Consider the following 12,836-nt stretch of genomic DNA (forward strand, 5'->3'; position numbering starts at 1 on the left):
AGTGTCATTTCAATTAAGAAAAGTGCATGTATAAGAAACATCAAATTTGACGTTTTAGATAAAATAGTAATTTGTATTGATCAATTTATAAGATTTAAGGTATAAAAATATTTCTCATAAAAATTTATATTAATCAACCCACACCCCCTAAAAATGAGAGGGTAAATTATTCGTAATATCTTACGGAACAAAGGGGTAATTGTTTGCATCAATCCACAAAGACACCTCCCCCCCACCCCCACCAAAAAAAATAATAATAATAATAAAATAAAGAAAGAAAGAAAGAACAAATGAAAAAAGAAAATCCAGAAAGTAGAAAATGATAGCCTTTTCCACCGCTGATTCCTCCCACCTTCGTTTTCTCTACCCCCTCCACCCCAACCTCCGTAAAAGTCTCTCTATACAAATAGGACCATTTGCACTATCTCTCTTCAAACATCATCTACAAGCACCAACACCACCCACAAGCTCCACTTCCAGAAGAGCAGTAGAGGTAGAGCCATGGTTCCTTCATTAAGCAACGCTGCGTTCCTAGAGAGTGAGCTACCTCTCAACGAGAATGACTCCCAAGACATGGTCCTATACGAAGTCCTAAACGAGGCCATGGCCATCGGCAACTCATGGTCACCCGCCAGAGACAAAATTCAGAGCCAAAACGGCATGGAACCAACTGGGCATATCGGCAAGAAGCATTATAGAGGTGTGAGGCGCCGTCCGTGGGGGAAATTCGCAGCTGAGATCAGAGATTCATCCCGACATGGAGCTCGTGTTTGGCTTGGCACATTCGACACAGCAGAAGAGGCAGCTTTAGCTTACGACAGGGCTGCATTCCGGATGCGGGGTGCCAAGGCGCTCCTCAATTTTCCTGCTGAAGTTGTGGTTGCAGCTTCCAGTGGCAGCAGATTCAAGCCTACTTCCAGCCTGGGTAAGGAGTCCTCCTCCAGCACTGTTGGTAGTTGCAGTGGGGTATCAACGGATGATCAATCGGAATCAGAAGGTAGTTCAGTCGTGGAGCTCCAGGATTTGGGCTCAGAATACTTGGAGAAGTTGTTGAGGGGTTCTGAGATGGGAGAAGCCATCGACTTTTCCTCTTCTTCCTCATCATGTCGCCCCTGCAATGTTGAGACATGAACACACACCTGTTTTACTGGGAGATGGGATTTCTCTTTTGACTTTTGAGTGAGAGGATGCCTTTGTCTTATACATAGAGCCAATATTTTATATGAATATATGGCTTTGTAATCTACGCTCATGTGGTGGTTCTTCACTTGTTTGGAGTAATTAAGCAGGTGAGCTAGCTAAGCCATGACATGTTTGAGAGGCAAAGATATTGTATTCAATTTCTTTTCTTGCTTCAACTTTTAAATCTCAGACATGTATCATGTGGCTTATAACTGACAAGTAAGGCACAAAAGTGGGCTACTAAGCTTAAATTAAACCATTGTTGGTTCCCAGAGAGAGAGAGCTGAGTCACCAAGGATGGAGCACGTACATTGTATGGTTTCCTACCTTTCCTTTCCTTTTTCTACTTTTTCTTTCAAACCAAACAGTCTTAATTAGTGATAAGAACTGTGTTTGTAACTTCATATTAAGAAAATGGGTGACTGTGATTGAGAGTTTTGGTAATTCCGCAAACCAAATTGGTTTTGTATAAGAATCCCAAATCCCAATACTATGGTCAAATGCAAATATATTATTGAATGGCTTGATTTCTAAACCAAATTAATTGGTTTGACATATGTCAAACATGTGGCTTGCATTCATTCAAGGGGCATAATTACCATTGGATGGATTAATGATATTTTGAACCAAAAACATGGACTTTCTTTTGGAATATCCACCTGTTCTTTCTACTTTTCCACGAGAATATGGTAGATGAATGGTCGTAGTCATTCCATTAGGTCAAGATTTTGACCACCATTGTAGTAGGGGCCATGGGCTGTATAAGTTAGGCTAATCCTGTCGAAGGTGCCATCTGTGAGTTGTGGATTCTCAGTGCAGAAATCTACTCTCTGTAGCTCGACTCAAGACTTGCTTAATTATTGTGCCATGGAGTCTTCTTTAGTCATATTTATTGCCAAGACAGTGTAATTAGTGGGTCTTCTGTTTCCTGATTCATGGTTGTACTGATATTATTGTGAGTTGCCATTTTTTGGTGGGCTGTTGTTGTTACTAGCATGGATGATTCAGACTTAGGTGTACTGAGTGGTCATGCCACGATAGAATTGCAAAAAGGGTTGCAATGGTACACCTTAATCTAAGGCATTCAATGATCTATACCATGTGGGGGGCTCCAATGCCCAATTGCAATGGTGCACCTTAATGGGCCTTAATGGCCACCTGCCCAGACTAGCATCCACGAGAAAAATGACAATCATTTAAATCTCCAACTAGAAAAATTCTGGCCCATGTGATAAGGCATAGAGGAAGGAGGAGGAGGGGAGCCAATTGATTGACAAGGGTATTTCCATTGTGCCAATAGATAGAGGATAGTACTTCTGTGACTGAACAGATTCCATCTAATATTTTAGTTGGACACTTGCACTTTTGTGTTGTCAAATTGGAATTTTGTGAACAATCATCCACATCTTCTGTTGTCACAGGTCTCTTTGACACCAATTCACCAATCCCCCGACGAAAAGAGCATCACCATGTGGGGGTTACCCTTGTGGGCTTGTGGCCTCCAGCGTCTTTATGTCTCCATCCGAACAGATGATTCGAACCCACCTCACCCCAACTACCATGTGTTGTGTGAGATTCCCAGCTCATGAATTGCAGCTCACCACAAAGGATGTGGACCCTTCACCCTTCTTATGTAATTCACACACCCACAACCATATTCTGTCCTGTGTGAGTAGACTAGAGTGGCCCTTACTATTCCTGTCTAAGTGTCTAGTCTATAGAGATTTAATATCAAATTGATTTCATGTGTCCCCTGAAATCCATTACACCAGACATAACTCTGCTATAACTTTGTTTTGAGTGGATTTCAACACCTATGTTAGACCTTGCGTTTCTTGTGAGAAACAAATGATTTTCTGGACAAATTTGTTTCGAAGAGGGGTGTCGACTAAGAAACACCAAATTAATTTGCTTTAATGTTAGCAACAAATGTTTTGAAATGACAAGGGATTTCAATTTGGGAGGAAGAATTTTAGCCACTTGGCGCCTGTGTTTTTTGATTAAGATCCCGATTTACGATGCATGTTTAGGATTTCTGGTTATAGACAGGGGAGTATGGGACCAGCCTAGCAATTTAGAAATAGCTTCTCTAATAGCTTCCTGTGCATGGCACGTTATCATGGATGTGGGTTCCTGTGCATGACACGTTATCATGAATGTGGGGTAAGAGAGTATTTGCAATGCTAATATTCTGTTTGTAAACAAGACGAATAAGGAACTAAGTGGGGTAGGGTATGTGTCATGCGCAAAAAAGGTTTCCAAACAGCCCAGGCTGTTGTTTTCCAACAGCCTCAATAGTATTTCCTACGAAGGGCTGTTGTTTTCCACCGCTCGGTCGTGCCGTGCGGTACTGGCCCAGCGGCCCAAGGACCTAAAATCTCAGGCCTATTATGGTCTGTAGACTGTAATGTCGAGTCAGTCCAAGTTCATGCCGGGCCGTAGGCGGTATGGCCCAATTTACATCTCTAGATATGAATTAAAAAATTTTTCTAAATATTTACTCAATGTGTTAACTATGTATGCCTACTTGATCCAAACTGCTTACAATACCCCTTCCATGGTTAATATTATATGAAGCCATTGAAAAGATATTAATCATCAACAAAGCCTTATTTTTTTTTTGTTAGATGCAATTTGATGGTGGGCTGAACAATAGGGGGTAAACCATCTCCTTGAGCCCCAAACCCTAATGGGAACAAGAATAGATCCCAACTGGTCCACCAACCAATTAAGCCTCATCTCAACTACTTAGGCTATGTTTGGGAGTGCTTAAGTTAAAAATATGTGCTTATTGAATACGTGCTTATTCAAATAAGCACTTATTTGCATTTAGCACCCAAATTTTTTAAAATAAGCACTTATTTTATATTGGGTGTTTGGTAGTCTTTTTCTTTAATAAGCACTTAAATAAGCATTTGTGACTATTTTGTTCATCATTTTCTTTCAAAATTTTAAAATATACCCTTTGAAAGTACTTTTATAAAAGAACTTTTTGTGAAAACACTTTTATGGATAAAGTACTTTCACAAAAGTGCTTTCGTAAAAGTACTTTCATAAAAAGTGCTTTTATAAAGTACTTTCATAAAAAGTTCTTTTATAAAGTGCTTTCAAAAAAGTACTTTCTTAAAAGTACTTTTATATTTTATCCGTCATTTTCTTTGAAAAATTTAAAATATACCCTTTGAAAGTGCTTTCGTAAAAGTACTTTCATAAAAAGTGCTTTTATAAAGTGTTTTCAAAAAATACTTTCTTAAAAGTACTTTCATAAAAAGTGCTTTTATATTTTACTTTCTTAAAAATACTTTTATAAAAGTACTTTTGTAAAAGTGCTTTTATAAAGTTCAACCAGAACTAAGGACAATTTTAAAAGAAAAAAAAAATTAAATAAGTGCTTATTGTATAAGAATTTAAAAAAAGCTGAAAATTTAGTTTTAAAATAAGCCTTTATTTTTAAAATAAATACTTTTTTTTGACTTATTTCCCAAATACCAATAAATGTTTAATAACCCAAATAAACACTTATTTAAGCATTCCCAAACATAGCTTTATTCCTGTTTTGCCATTCCCTTCTATTTAATACTATTGTTAAATTATTTGAGATCCAAAACCATTGAATCATACCTCCACCAAATCATACACATGCACGCGCACAAACACATATATAAAGAGAGAGAGACATAATACAAAAAGACATGTGCTTTATATGAATCAGACAATGACTTAAAGCTCATCTCTTTTTTCTTTCTGTTCTCTTACTTTTCCTAATCCTTCCAACTATTCTTACTTACCTACCCTGCATGTTCAAAGCTACGCCATTATTAAATACTTATGGAAGGAAGGCTCTCTATATACGATAAATCCAAAGATTAGCACTATAATTAAATTGACGATTGGGCTCCATAAGTATGCAATATGCAAGTAGCCCCACCAACTTCACCTATCAAGTCATAATAACTTCCGCTAGGCCATTTGCTGATAAACATTTTTTTTGGTATTTATTGACACTTAAACGATATTAGACGTCATTAAACATCATATAAGCATAATAGTAAATAAAACATTTCTGTGGTAGAGAAACGTTAAAATGAAATTTTCTCAATGATTGATTTGCACATAAATCAAGATAAATATTTATAAGATAAATATATGTACAAAATAACATGATGGGACAAATATTCATATAACATGACCTGACAGTGTCTATCAAATAAACCGAAAGCCATATACCAAACACTGTATAAATTGATCTTTTGGGTATAAAATATCAACCTTCTTTTAGTAAGATCCATATGGGCTCTGCAAAAGCATCCAAATTTGATTCATTAAGGCCACATTTTGTTTGGGTGGAAAATCGAATCGGGGTAAACTTTACACTCCGGTTCAATTTTCCACATGTTTGGAAGATGTGTATACCATAAATCGGTATAAAACTGATCTTTGAATTTTTTTACATCGATAATCAATGTACATCAAAATTATAGGTGTAAAACTAACGTCTCTTTCTCCCCCCCTCTCTCTCTCTTCTTCTTTTTCTTCCCCCTTTTTTTCCTTCTCTGTTTTGTCACTGCCGCTGCAACCAGTTGCAGTGGCAAATCTGAAACCAAGGTGGCCGGGCCCTGGCAATTTCTCTTTATCTCTCCCTCTCTCTCTCTCTTCTCCTTTTCTCTTCTTATTCTTGTTCCTTTTTTCTTTTTCTTTCTCTGTTTCATCACCACCGCTGCAACTGGTTGCAGCGACAGATCTGAACACAGGGCGGCAGCGGCACTGGCGATCTCTCTCTCTCTCTCTCTCTCTCTCTCTCCTTCTTCTTCTTCCCCCATTTTTTTTTCTTTCTCTGTTCCATCATCACCGTTGCAGCGGCAAATCTGAACCCACCTCCCATCAGTCTCTCTTTCTCTTCTCCTCCTCAATTTTCTTCTTCTTCTTCCTCTGCTTCCCTCCTCATTTGCATAAATTTTCACAGAATTTATACCTTGACAACCAAACATGGTTGGCGTAAATTTTTAAAATCTAAGGTCCCAATTTCCATCGACAACTAAACTGGTTCACATTTTCTATCGATGTAAAACTAAATTTACACCTAAAACAAATGCAGCCTAATGTATATTTTTTTGAACTTCAAGATAAATTCATTCAGCAAACAACAAAATTACATCTCGTCTGTGACTACTGCTCTGAGGAAGTTAGGAACGATAGACCAAGTCATACAGCAATTGTGTCTAATACAAAATTGAGCAAACAAATGGGATGCTCTATTGCAGACTCGAGACGTATGATTTAGTACACACGATGAAAACTGTGATCGGACTTCGGAGAGATCGACAGTCAAGAATAGTACTTGGATTTGTATATGAAATAGCATCAATAATATTTTCCGAAATAACCAATATTCATTTATTACTAAAATGAATAAAAATGATCAAAATATCATATTTTATTAATAAAATAAATTAAAAATGATTTTTTTGATAAACCAAAGTGATTTTGATATTGTAGATCGGGAATAAAATGAATTTATATTTGAGGAATACTTTTATGATAAATGAACTTATAACTTTTTATTAGTAAATAGACAGCATTTGAACCTATTTTTTTGATCAATACAGAATCAAATAAAAGGATAATTTTTGTAGATGGGAAAACTTTGGCTGTTTGGGAAGCCAGCCTTGGCTGTTTGGGAGCTTTCTGAGCATGATACGTTACCATGAAATGTGGGGTAAATGAATATTTGCAATCAATATTCTTTTAATTAAAAGGACAAACAAGGAATTGAGTGGGATAACATGTCATGTGTAAAAAGCTGAAAAAACAGGCTGTTTGGCCCAAGTCCTCACAAATGGAAAGAAAAGATAAAGGAAAGAGAAGAATCGATACTACTCTGCAAATGACATGTAAGTTCATCCGACAACCGACATTGTATCTTGGGGTTCAATTTGGGCAGGCTTGGTTTAGGCTTTTGTCAAATTTGAATTATTCCGCCCAAAGGCCCAAACTTAAAATAATGTAAAATGCTAACTCAGGCCAACTCGAATCAAGTCGATCAATCCTTGATTCTATTCATCCCTGTAGGAAAAAGCTCTATTGACATCTCAAATTGTTGAAAGCCAATTTTTTTTTCCTGGGTCCAACCTATGAAAGCTTCTAATTTGATCTATCCCATATCCTTTTTACAATTAAAAAATCAGTATTCATAGGAGAATTTTAATAGAAAAAAGAGATAAATCATTAAAATAAGGAATGTTAAAAGCAATATTAGCCAAATCAATCCTTATTTCCAGGTTTAGCAGGAATGCTCTAGGACCATTCAAATTTTGACTAAGGCTGCGTTTGGTAGAGGTGTAAAATTGAATCGGGGTAAACTTTGCACCCCGGTTTAATTTTACAGGCATTTGGTAAACATGTAATTTTACACCGAAAATTGATATAAGATTGTATTTTACCATTTAATTACATCCATAATTGATGTGCTTGCACTCTCTCTCTTCTTCTTTCTCTTCCTCCGACGAGAACAGCGAGGCGGCAATCTCTGGCAACTTCTCCATCGCCTGTTTCTGGGTCTGATATACCAGTTGCAACACCCGACAAGGACTGCAACCCGATCACCAGACGAGAACGAGAATGAGAACAGAGAGGCTCATTGCAACCCAGTCTAATACGCTGGTTGGAGATGCTGACAAGTAGCAGTTATCTACGGGTATGGAGATGCCGACAAGGGTTGTGCTGCTTCCGTTAAGCAAGCCGGTGCCTGTGTAATCGTTACTGAGATGGACTCCATTTGCGCTCTTCAGGATCTCACGGAAGGCATCCCATTGCTGACCCTCGAGGACGTAGTAGCCGAGGCCGAATCAGAACTCTGGTTCCTGTGCACATGGCTAGAGGAGCAAGGCGCTCAGTAAAAGTAGCCTCATTATTAGCTTATAGCTCGAAGACCAGACTCACCATCCCCCAAAACTAAAATGAAGCACAGAGAGAGAGAGAGAAAAGTGAGAAAGAGAAAGAAAGGGAAGTCGAAAAAGGAAAACCCCTGTTCAGTTTTCACTGTCAACATGAGATCTGGGCAGTCAATCTGCCTATATTGCGAGGCACTAATTGTCACTGAGCCATCAGAGATTTATAAATTTCAATCAGCACTTTCTCGTCATACTCCTTCAAGGAAGGCCTCCTAAACCCAAAGCCTGCCCCAACCGCGCCACCACCACCGAACCCAGCGCTAAACACCCTGGAATTGGCGAACCCAAGAATCATCTTAATGTACGCATACCGAAGTCGGATGAGAAGCTTCTTGGGGGAGAGGTGGTGGAAGAAGTAGAGTTTGGGGGTGACCCTGATGCGCCAAAAATGACTCCTTCTGTTGGAACCTGCCTCGATGAGCTCCACTCGGGTTTTTCGCCAACGTCCAGCCCTGTCCAAACGCTCGTACTTCCTCCATTATTGCTTGCTTCGTTTATTATAAACATCAAATAAAGAGTTTCAAAGCAGAAATTTTACATCGTAACAACCAAATGCTATGAGCGAAAATTTCCAAAATACCCCGAGTCCATTTTCCATCAATCACTAAACCGGGGTTACATTTTTCATCGGTGTAAAACTGAATTTACACTTAAAACAAACACAGCCTAATATTATGCTAAATTGGGTGTTTCATTTGATTAAACACATTATCAAACCATTCACTCTTTATGTACTACCTTATAATGATCACTGCTATGAAATCCTTGTAAATGGATTAATCTTTAAACGAAGCCCAGTCCCTCGCCCATATATTGAAGTTACTCGAGCAGTTATCCGCACATCTATTTTTTGGGGAAGGCACTGGAAAGCTCAATGGGCATTTTGAAATCTTGAAGCATGAGCCCTCAGGGGTGGACAAAATTCGCCAATTTGGTCCACCAACTGAGTTTCTAGAAATTGCATATTAGAGCTGGTTCAACACTTTTTATTCAGGCTGCGTTCGGTTGCGGTACAAACACAAATACCATTCCTTTCAAACTTGTACCCTGCCCGGTTCATGAATACAATGTGGGTCCAATATTGATGCATTTTTGTTTCCTATTAATATAAATGCTAATGCATTTTTGTTGGTGTTTGATACATAGTTTGTATCGATGCAAACACTAAATGGCCACTATGATCAACAACTAACAGCCTAAAGAGCTGAACGTGCCAAATCTCTCTCTCTCTCTCCACCCATTTGGTGGTGGAGCTGGAGCCGTAGTTGGACTTACAACAGCGGCGGCATTGTTGGAATAGAGCGGGAGAGAGTTTTTCTCTTTGCTCGCACGATGGGGAGATGGAGTTACCGGAGAGAGTTACAGCGGTAGGGGCTGGGGTGGTGGACTTACTGTTAGAGTTGCAGCGGCAGTGCAGAAGACAGTTTAGAGTTACAGCATGGGGAAGAAGCCTGCTATTAGTACAATCGGCTGGCCTATTTACACATCTTGGCCAAAAAGAACATTGGTGTATCTTGAAAATTGATACAGTAATTCATATTTGTATCAACTGACGATACAAATATGTCTCAAACAAACACAAAACTTGGACCGGGAGCACATATATGCACCAGTTTAGCGTTTGTACCACAAACAAATAGAGCCTACCTCGAGGCAGGGGTGTCAATGGACCGGTTTCGGGGTGGACTCCATCCGATCGGAAGTGTTATGGATGGATTTGGACGGTCCTAAAATTGATATGGACTCGGACCGGTCCAAACATGACTCGTCCATTCATATAATGGACCAAAAGTGGGCAAGGCCAAAAGTTTCAGACGACCCTGCTGGTCTGTTTATTTTCATTTGAAGTTTGAACGTTGAAGGTTTGAAGCGTGGAAACTTTTGAAGGCTAGTTCGGCACCTCCGTCGTTCCATCTCAATGTCTCGTCGGTGGTATTTCGTTTAAAGCTTCGAACGAACTCCGGCGGTATTTCCCCCTCTCTGGCTATCTTCCTCTCGCCCTTAACCTGCACACCTCCCACCTCTCCATCTCTGCACTCCACCATCGCCGTCTCCGCCACAAGTGCCTGACATGCCACCGATAGGCTGGCCTCCATCTCTTTTTTGACCACCGGCCCTTGTTTCTGAGATCTAGCCTACATCTCTCTTCCGACCATATTATCGGGGGAGGAGGTGAAGTTTCTAGCCTTATAGGGTCCGTACACGGTAGAGGTGTAAATCAGGCCGTGCCGCCCGTAGCCCGACATGGCATGGTACGACAGCCCACGAGGCCATGCTAGGCCCAGCATGATAGTCCTTATTGTGTTGGGCTTGGGGTTCGAAGTCCACGGGATGTGCCAGGATGACCCCCAAATTTTTCATTCGGGAGGGCAGCATGGCTTGTGATAGCCTGCGAGCCATCACAGCACGACCCGCACTTTGTGCAGGCTGCCTATGGGCTGTGCCATGCAGACCCTACACAACCCACTTTATACCTCTAGTATGTGGCTTGGAAGGAATGTTGCTTTACCAAAACTCTCGACCAATGAAAAAACGACGCATACATGTTGAGAGGCTGTTGTATGTTGATTGTTGTTGTTATTTCACCATTGTGGATTCTTACGGAGTGTGAATAGGGAAAATATTTTCTGAGGAAAATATTTAATTTGGATCAGATTGGGTCCAATCCAGTCCATTTGCATTTCAATTGGACTAGACTGGATCCGATTTGTATGAGGTATGGACCAAATTTAGTCCAATCCATTTGTAAATGGACCAATATTGAACTGGACCGGATTGGACCAAATCCAGTCCAATTGACAGCCCTACTTTACATACTTTACATTGGATTCTGGTATCTCAATCATACTTCACATTGGTAAATGATTGAATAAATTGGTTTAGTTTATTTTAATGAATTAATTGCCTAACTAAACTGGGGGTTAGGGTTTGGGATCACTAACCAAAGCATATCGTCCCTATGAAGGTCGGCCATATAAAGCATTGTGAAATAAATTTAATAATAATTTGAACAAAACAATATCAAACAACTTTAAGTATACAAGCCAGAATCAATCAAGTCTTGCTTCTTAGTATAATACACTGCTGAAATAAACATAAAAAAATAATAAAAGTATACTACTTGATCAATGTATTGATATCGAGTATTGATGGAGGGTGATTTAACACGACCCCTTATGACGGTGACACGTGGACATGACTCAGCATAAGTAACAACTCAGTACAATAGTCTGACAGCGACTAAGTAATGAGCCTGCAGGATAGCTCGCTATGTCACAGCTCGCCATAGGGTGAGCTCGCTATAGTGAGCTTGAGGACCCCTGATGTATTGAAAGGAAATACTCCAAGACAAGTCTATCCCAGCTCCCAGCTCGCTCCAACATTTAGGCAGAAAAACTGCCCTAAGGGCAACCTCAAGAGGAATCACCTTGAAGTACCCCTGGGAGCTCGCAACAAAATAGCTCGCTACGAGATATCTTGCTATGGGATAGCTTGCTACAAGGCAACTCATTGCTAAGCGACACGACGTTTTCAGGAAGCTTTTGTTTGACAAGACTGTACCCGTTAGATTGCGCCACGTCTCCTGACTGGCGGCGTAGTCCCTGCCAGCCTGACAGACTGCACCCATGTCTCTCGACATATGGTGGCGTGTCTGTCCTTCCGGGACGTGTCACTCACCCGATTGGGTAGTACTCTGCAACGGTCACTTGCGCAGCCCTGGCAGATAACGGCAGCGACAGAGGTCCAGTGGCGGTTACGCCCGATTTGACAAGAATGCTCATATATAAGAGACCCTTGGTTGAAGGGGAAAGGGATCTTATCTTGAATATCTCATACCTTACATCTTGAACATATCTGAGCTCTATCTAGAGCTAATCTCAAACACTCAGTGATCTAGTGCGACCTACACTCTTAGCTTTCTTTGCACTCTTTATTGCTTTCTCCAGCGTTCTAACTTAAGCATCAGAGTATTCCCATCGGGCAAGTCCCCTGGGAATCCTTCACCATCTTCGTCTCAGGTACCATCTGTCGCCAGGTAGGAGCCAGTTAGCTGCCAGCTAGGAGTGCCCGGATTGCGCAACATCAAGTATCGTATTGTATAACTTGGATATGAATACAGATATATATATGCTTTAAGAAATGCATGGATGTAAACGCAAAATATGGAAACAGTTGGATATACTAAGGAAATATATACAAATTTTATAAATATATTAATATTTAATTTAATGTCAAAACATATAACTACAAATAATATATAAATACATAAGAATTGTTTAGAAACATATTACAATTAATACAACGGGGTGCATAGATATTATACAATTTTATTGATAATGCATCACTCAAGAAAGAGTCCAAGACACACATTACATAGATTTTTACAAATTAATACAATAATACATGCACAGAGCCATTATTATTTTATTTTCTATTAACGTCCAAGGCACAAACCATATTTAACTATTATATTTGAATTATTATATCAAAAATTTATATTTTATCATTTATAATTTTTAATGTTAAAAAAGTTAACTTAAAAATTAATTCTCAAATTCTTGGAAAACAATATTTTCATTTTTGTAAAAAATAAATATGTTATTATAAAATGTAAATTAAAATATCAATTAATAATTTATAAAAATATATAATCATAATTTAAAATATATCAAATCTATTAAAATTTTGGAGACATGTATCATA

General features: G+C 39.2%; 1 protein-coding gene across 1 annotated transcript; it reads left to right on the top strand.

The window, feature by feature from the left end:
• Window positions 1-402: 402 nt before the first annotated feature.
• LOC104599515 (pathogenesis-related genes transcriptional activator PTI5) lies at window positions 403-1,635 on the top strand. The gene has a single exon (XM_010262088.3). The coding sequence runs from the start codon at window positions 502-504 to the stop codon at window positions 1,129-1,131; it is 630 nt and encodes a 209-aa protein (XP_010260390.1). The 5' UTR covers window positions 403-501; the 3' UTR covers window positions 1,132-1,635.
• Window positions 1,636-12,836: the final 11,201 nt, after the last annotated feature.

This window comes from Nelumbo nucifera, chromosome 1, assembly GCF_055504915.1.
Source record: "Nelumbo nucifera cultivar China Antique chromosome 1, China Antique-T2T, whole genome shotgun sequence".
NCBI classification, from domain to species: domain Eukaryota; kingdom Viridiplantae; phylum Streptophyta; class Magnoliopsida; order Proteales; family Nelumbonaceae; genus Nelumbo; species Nelumbo nucifera.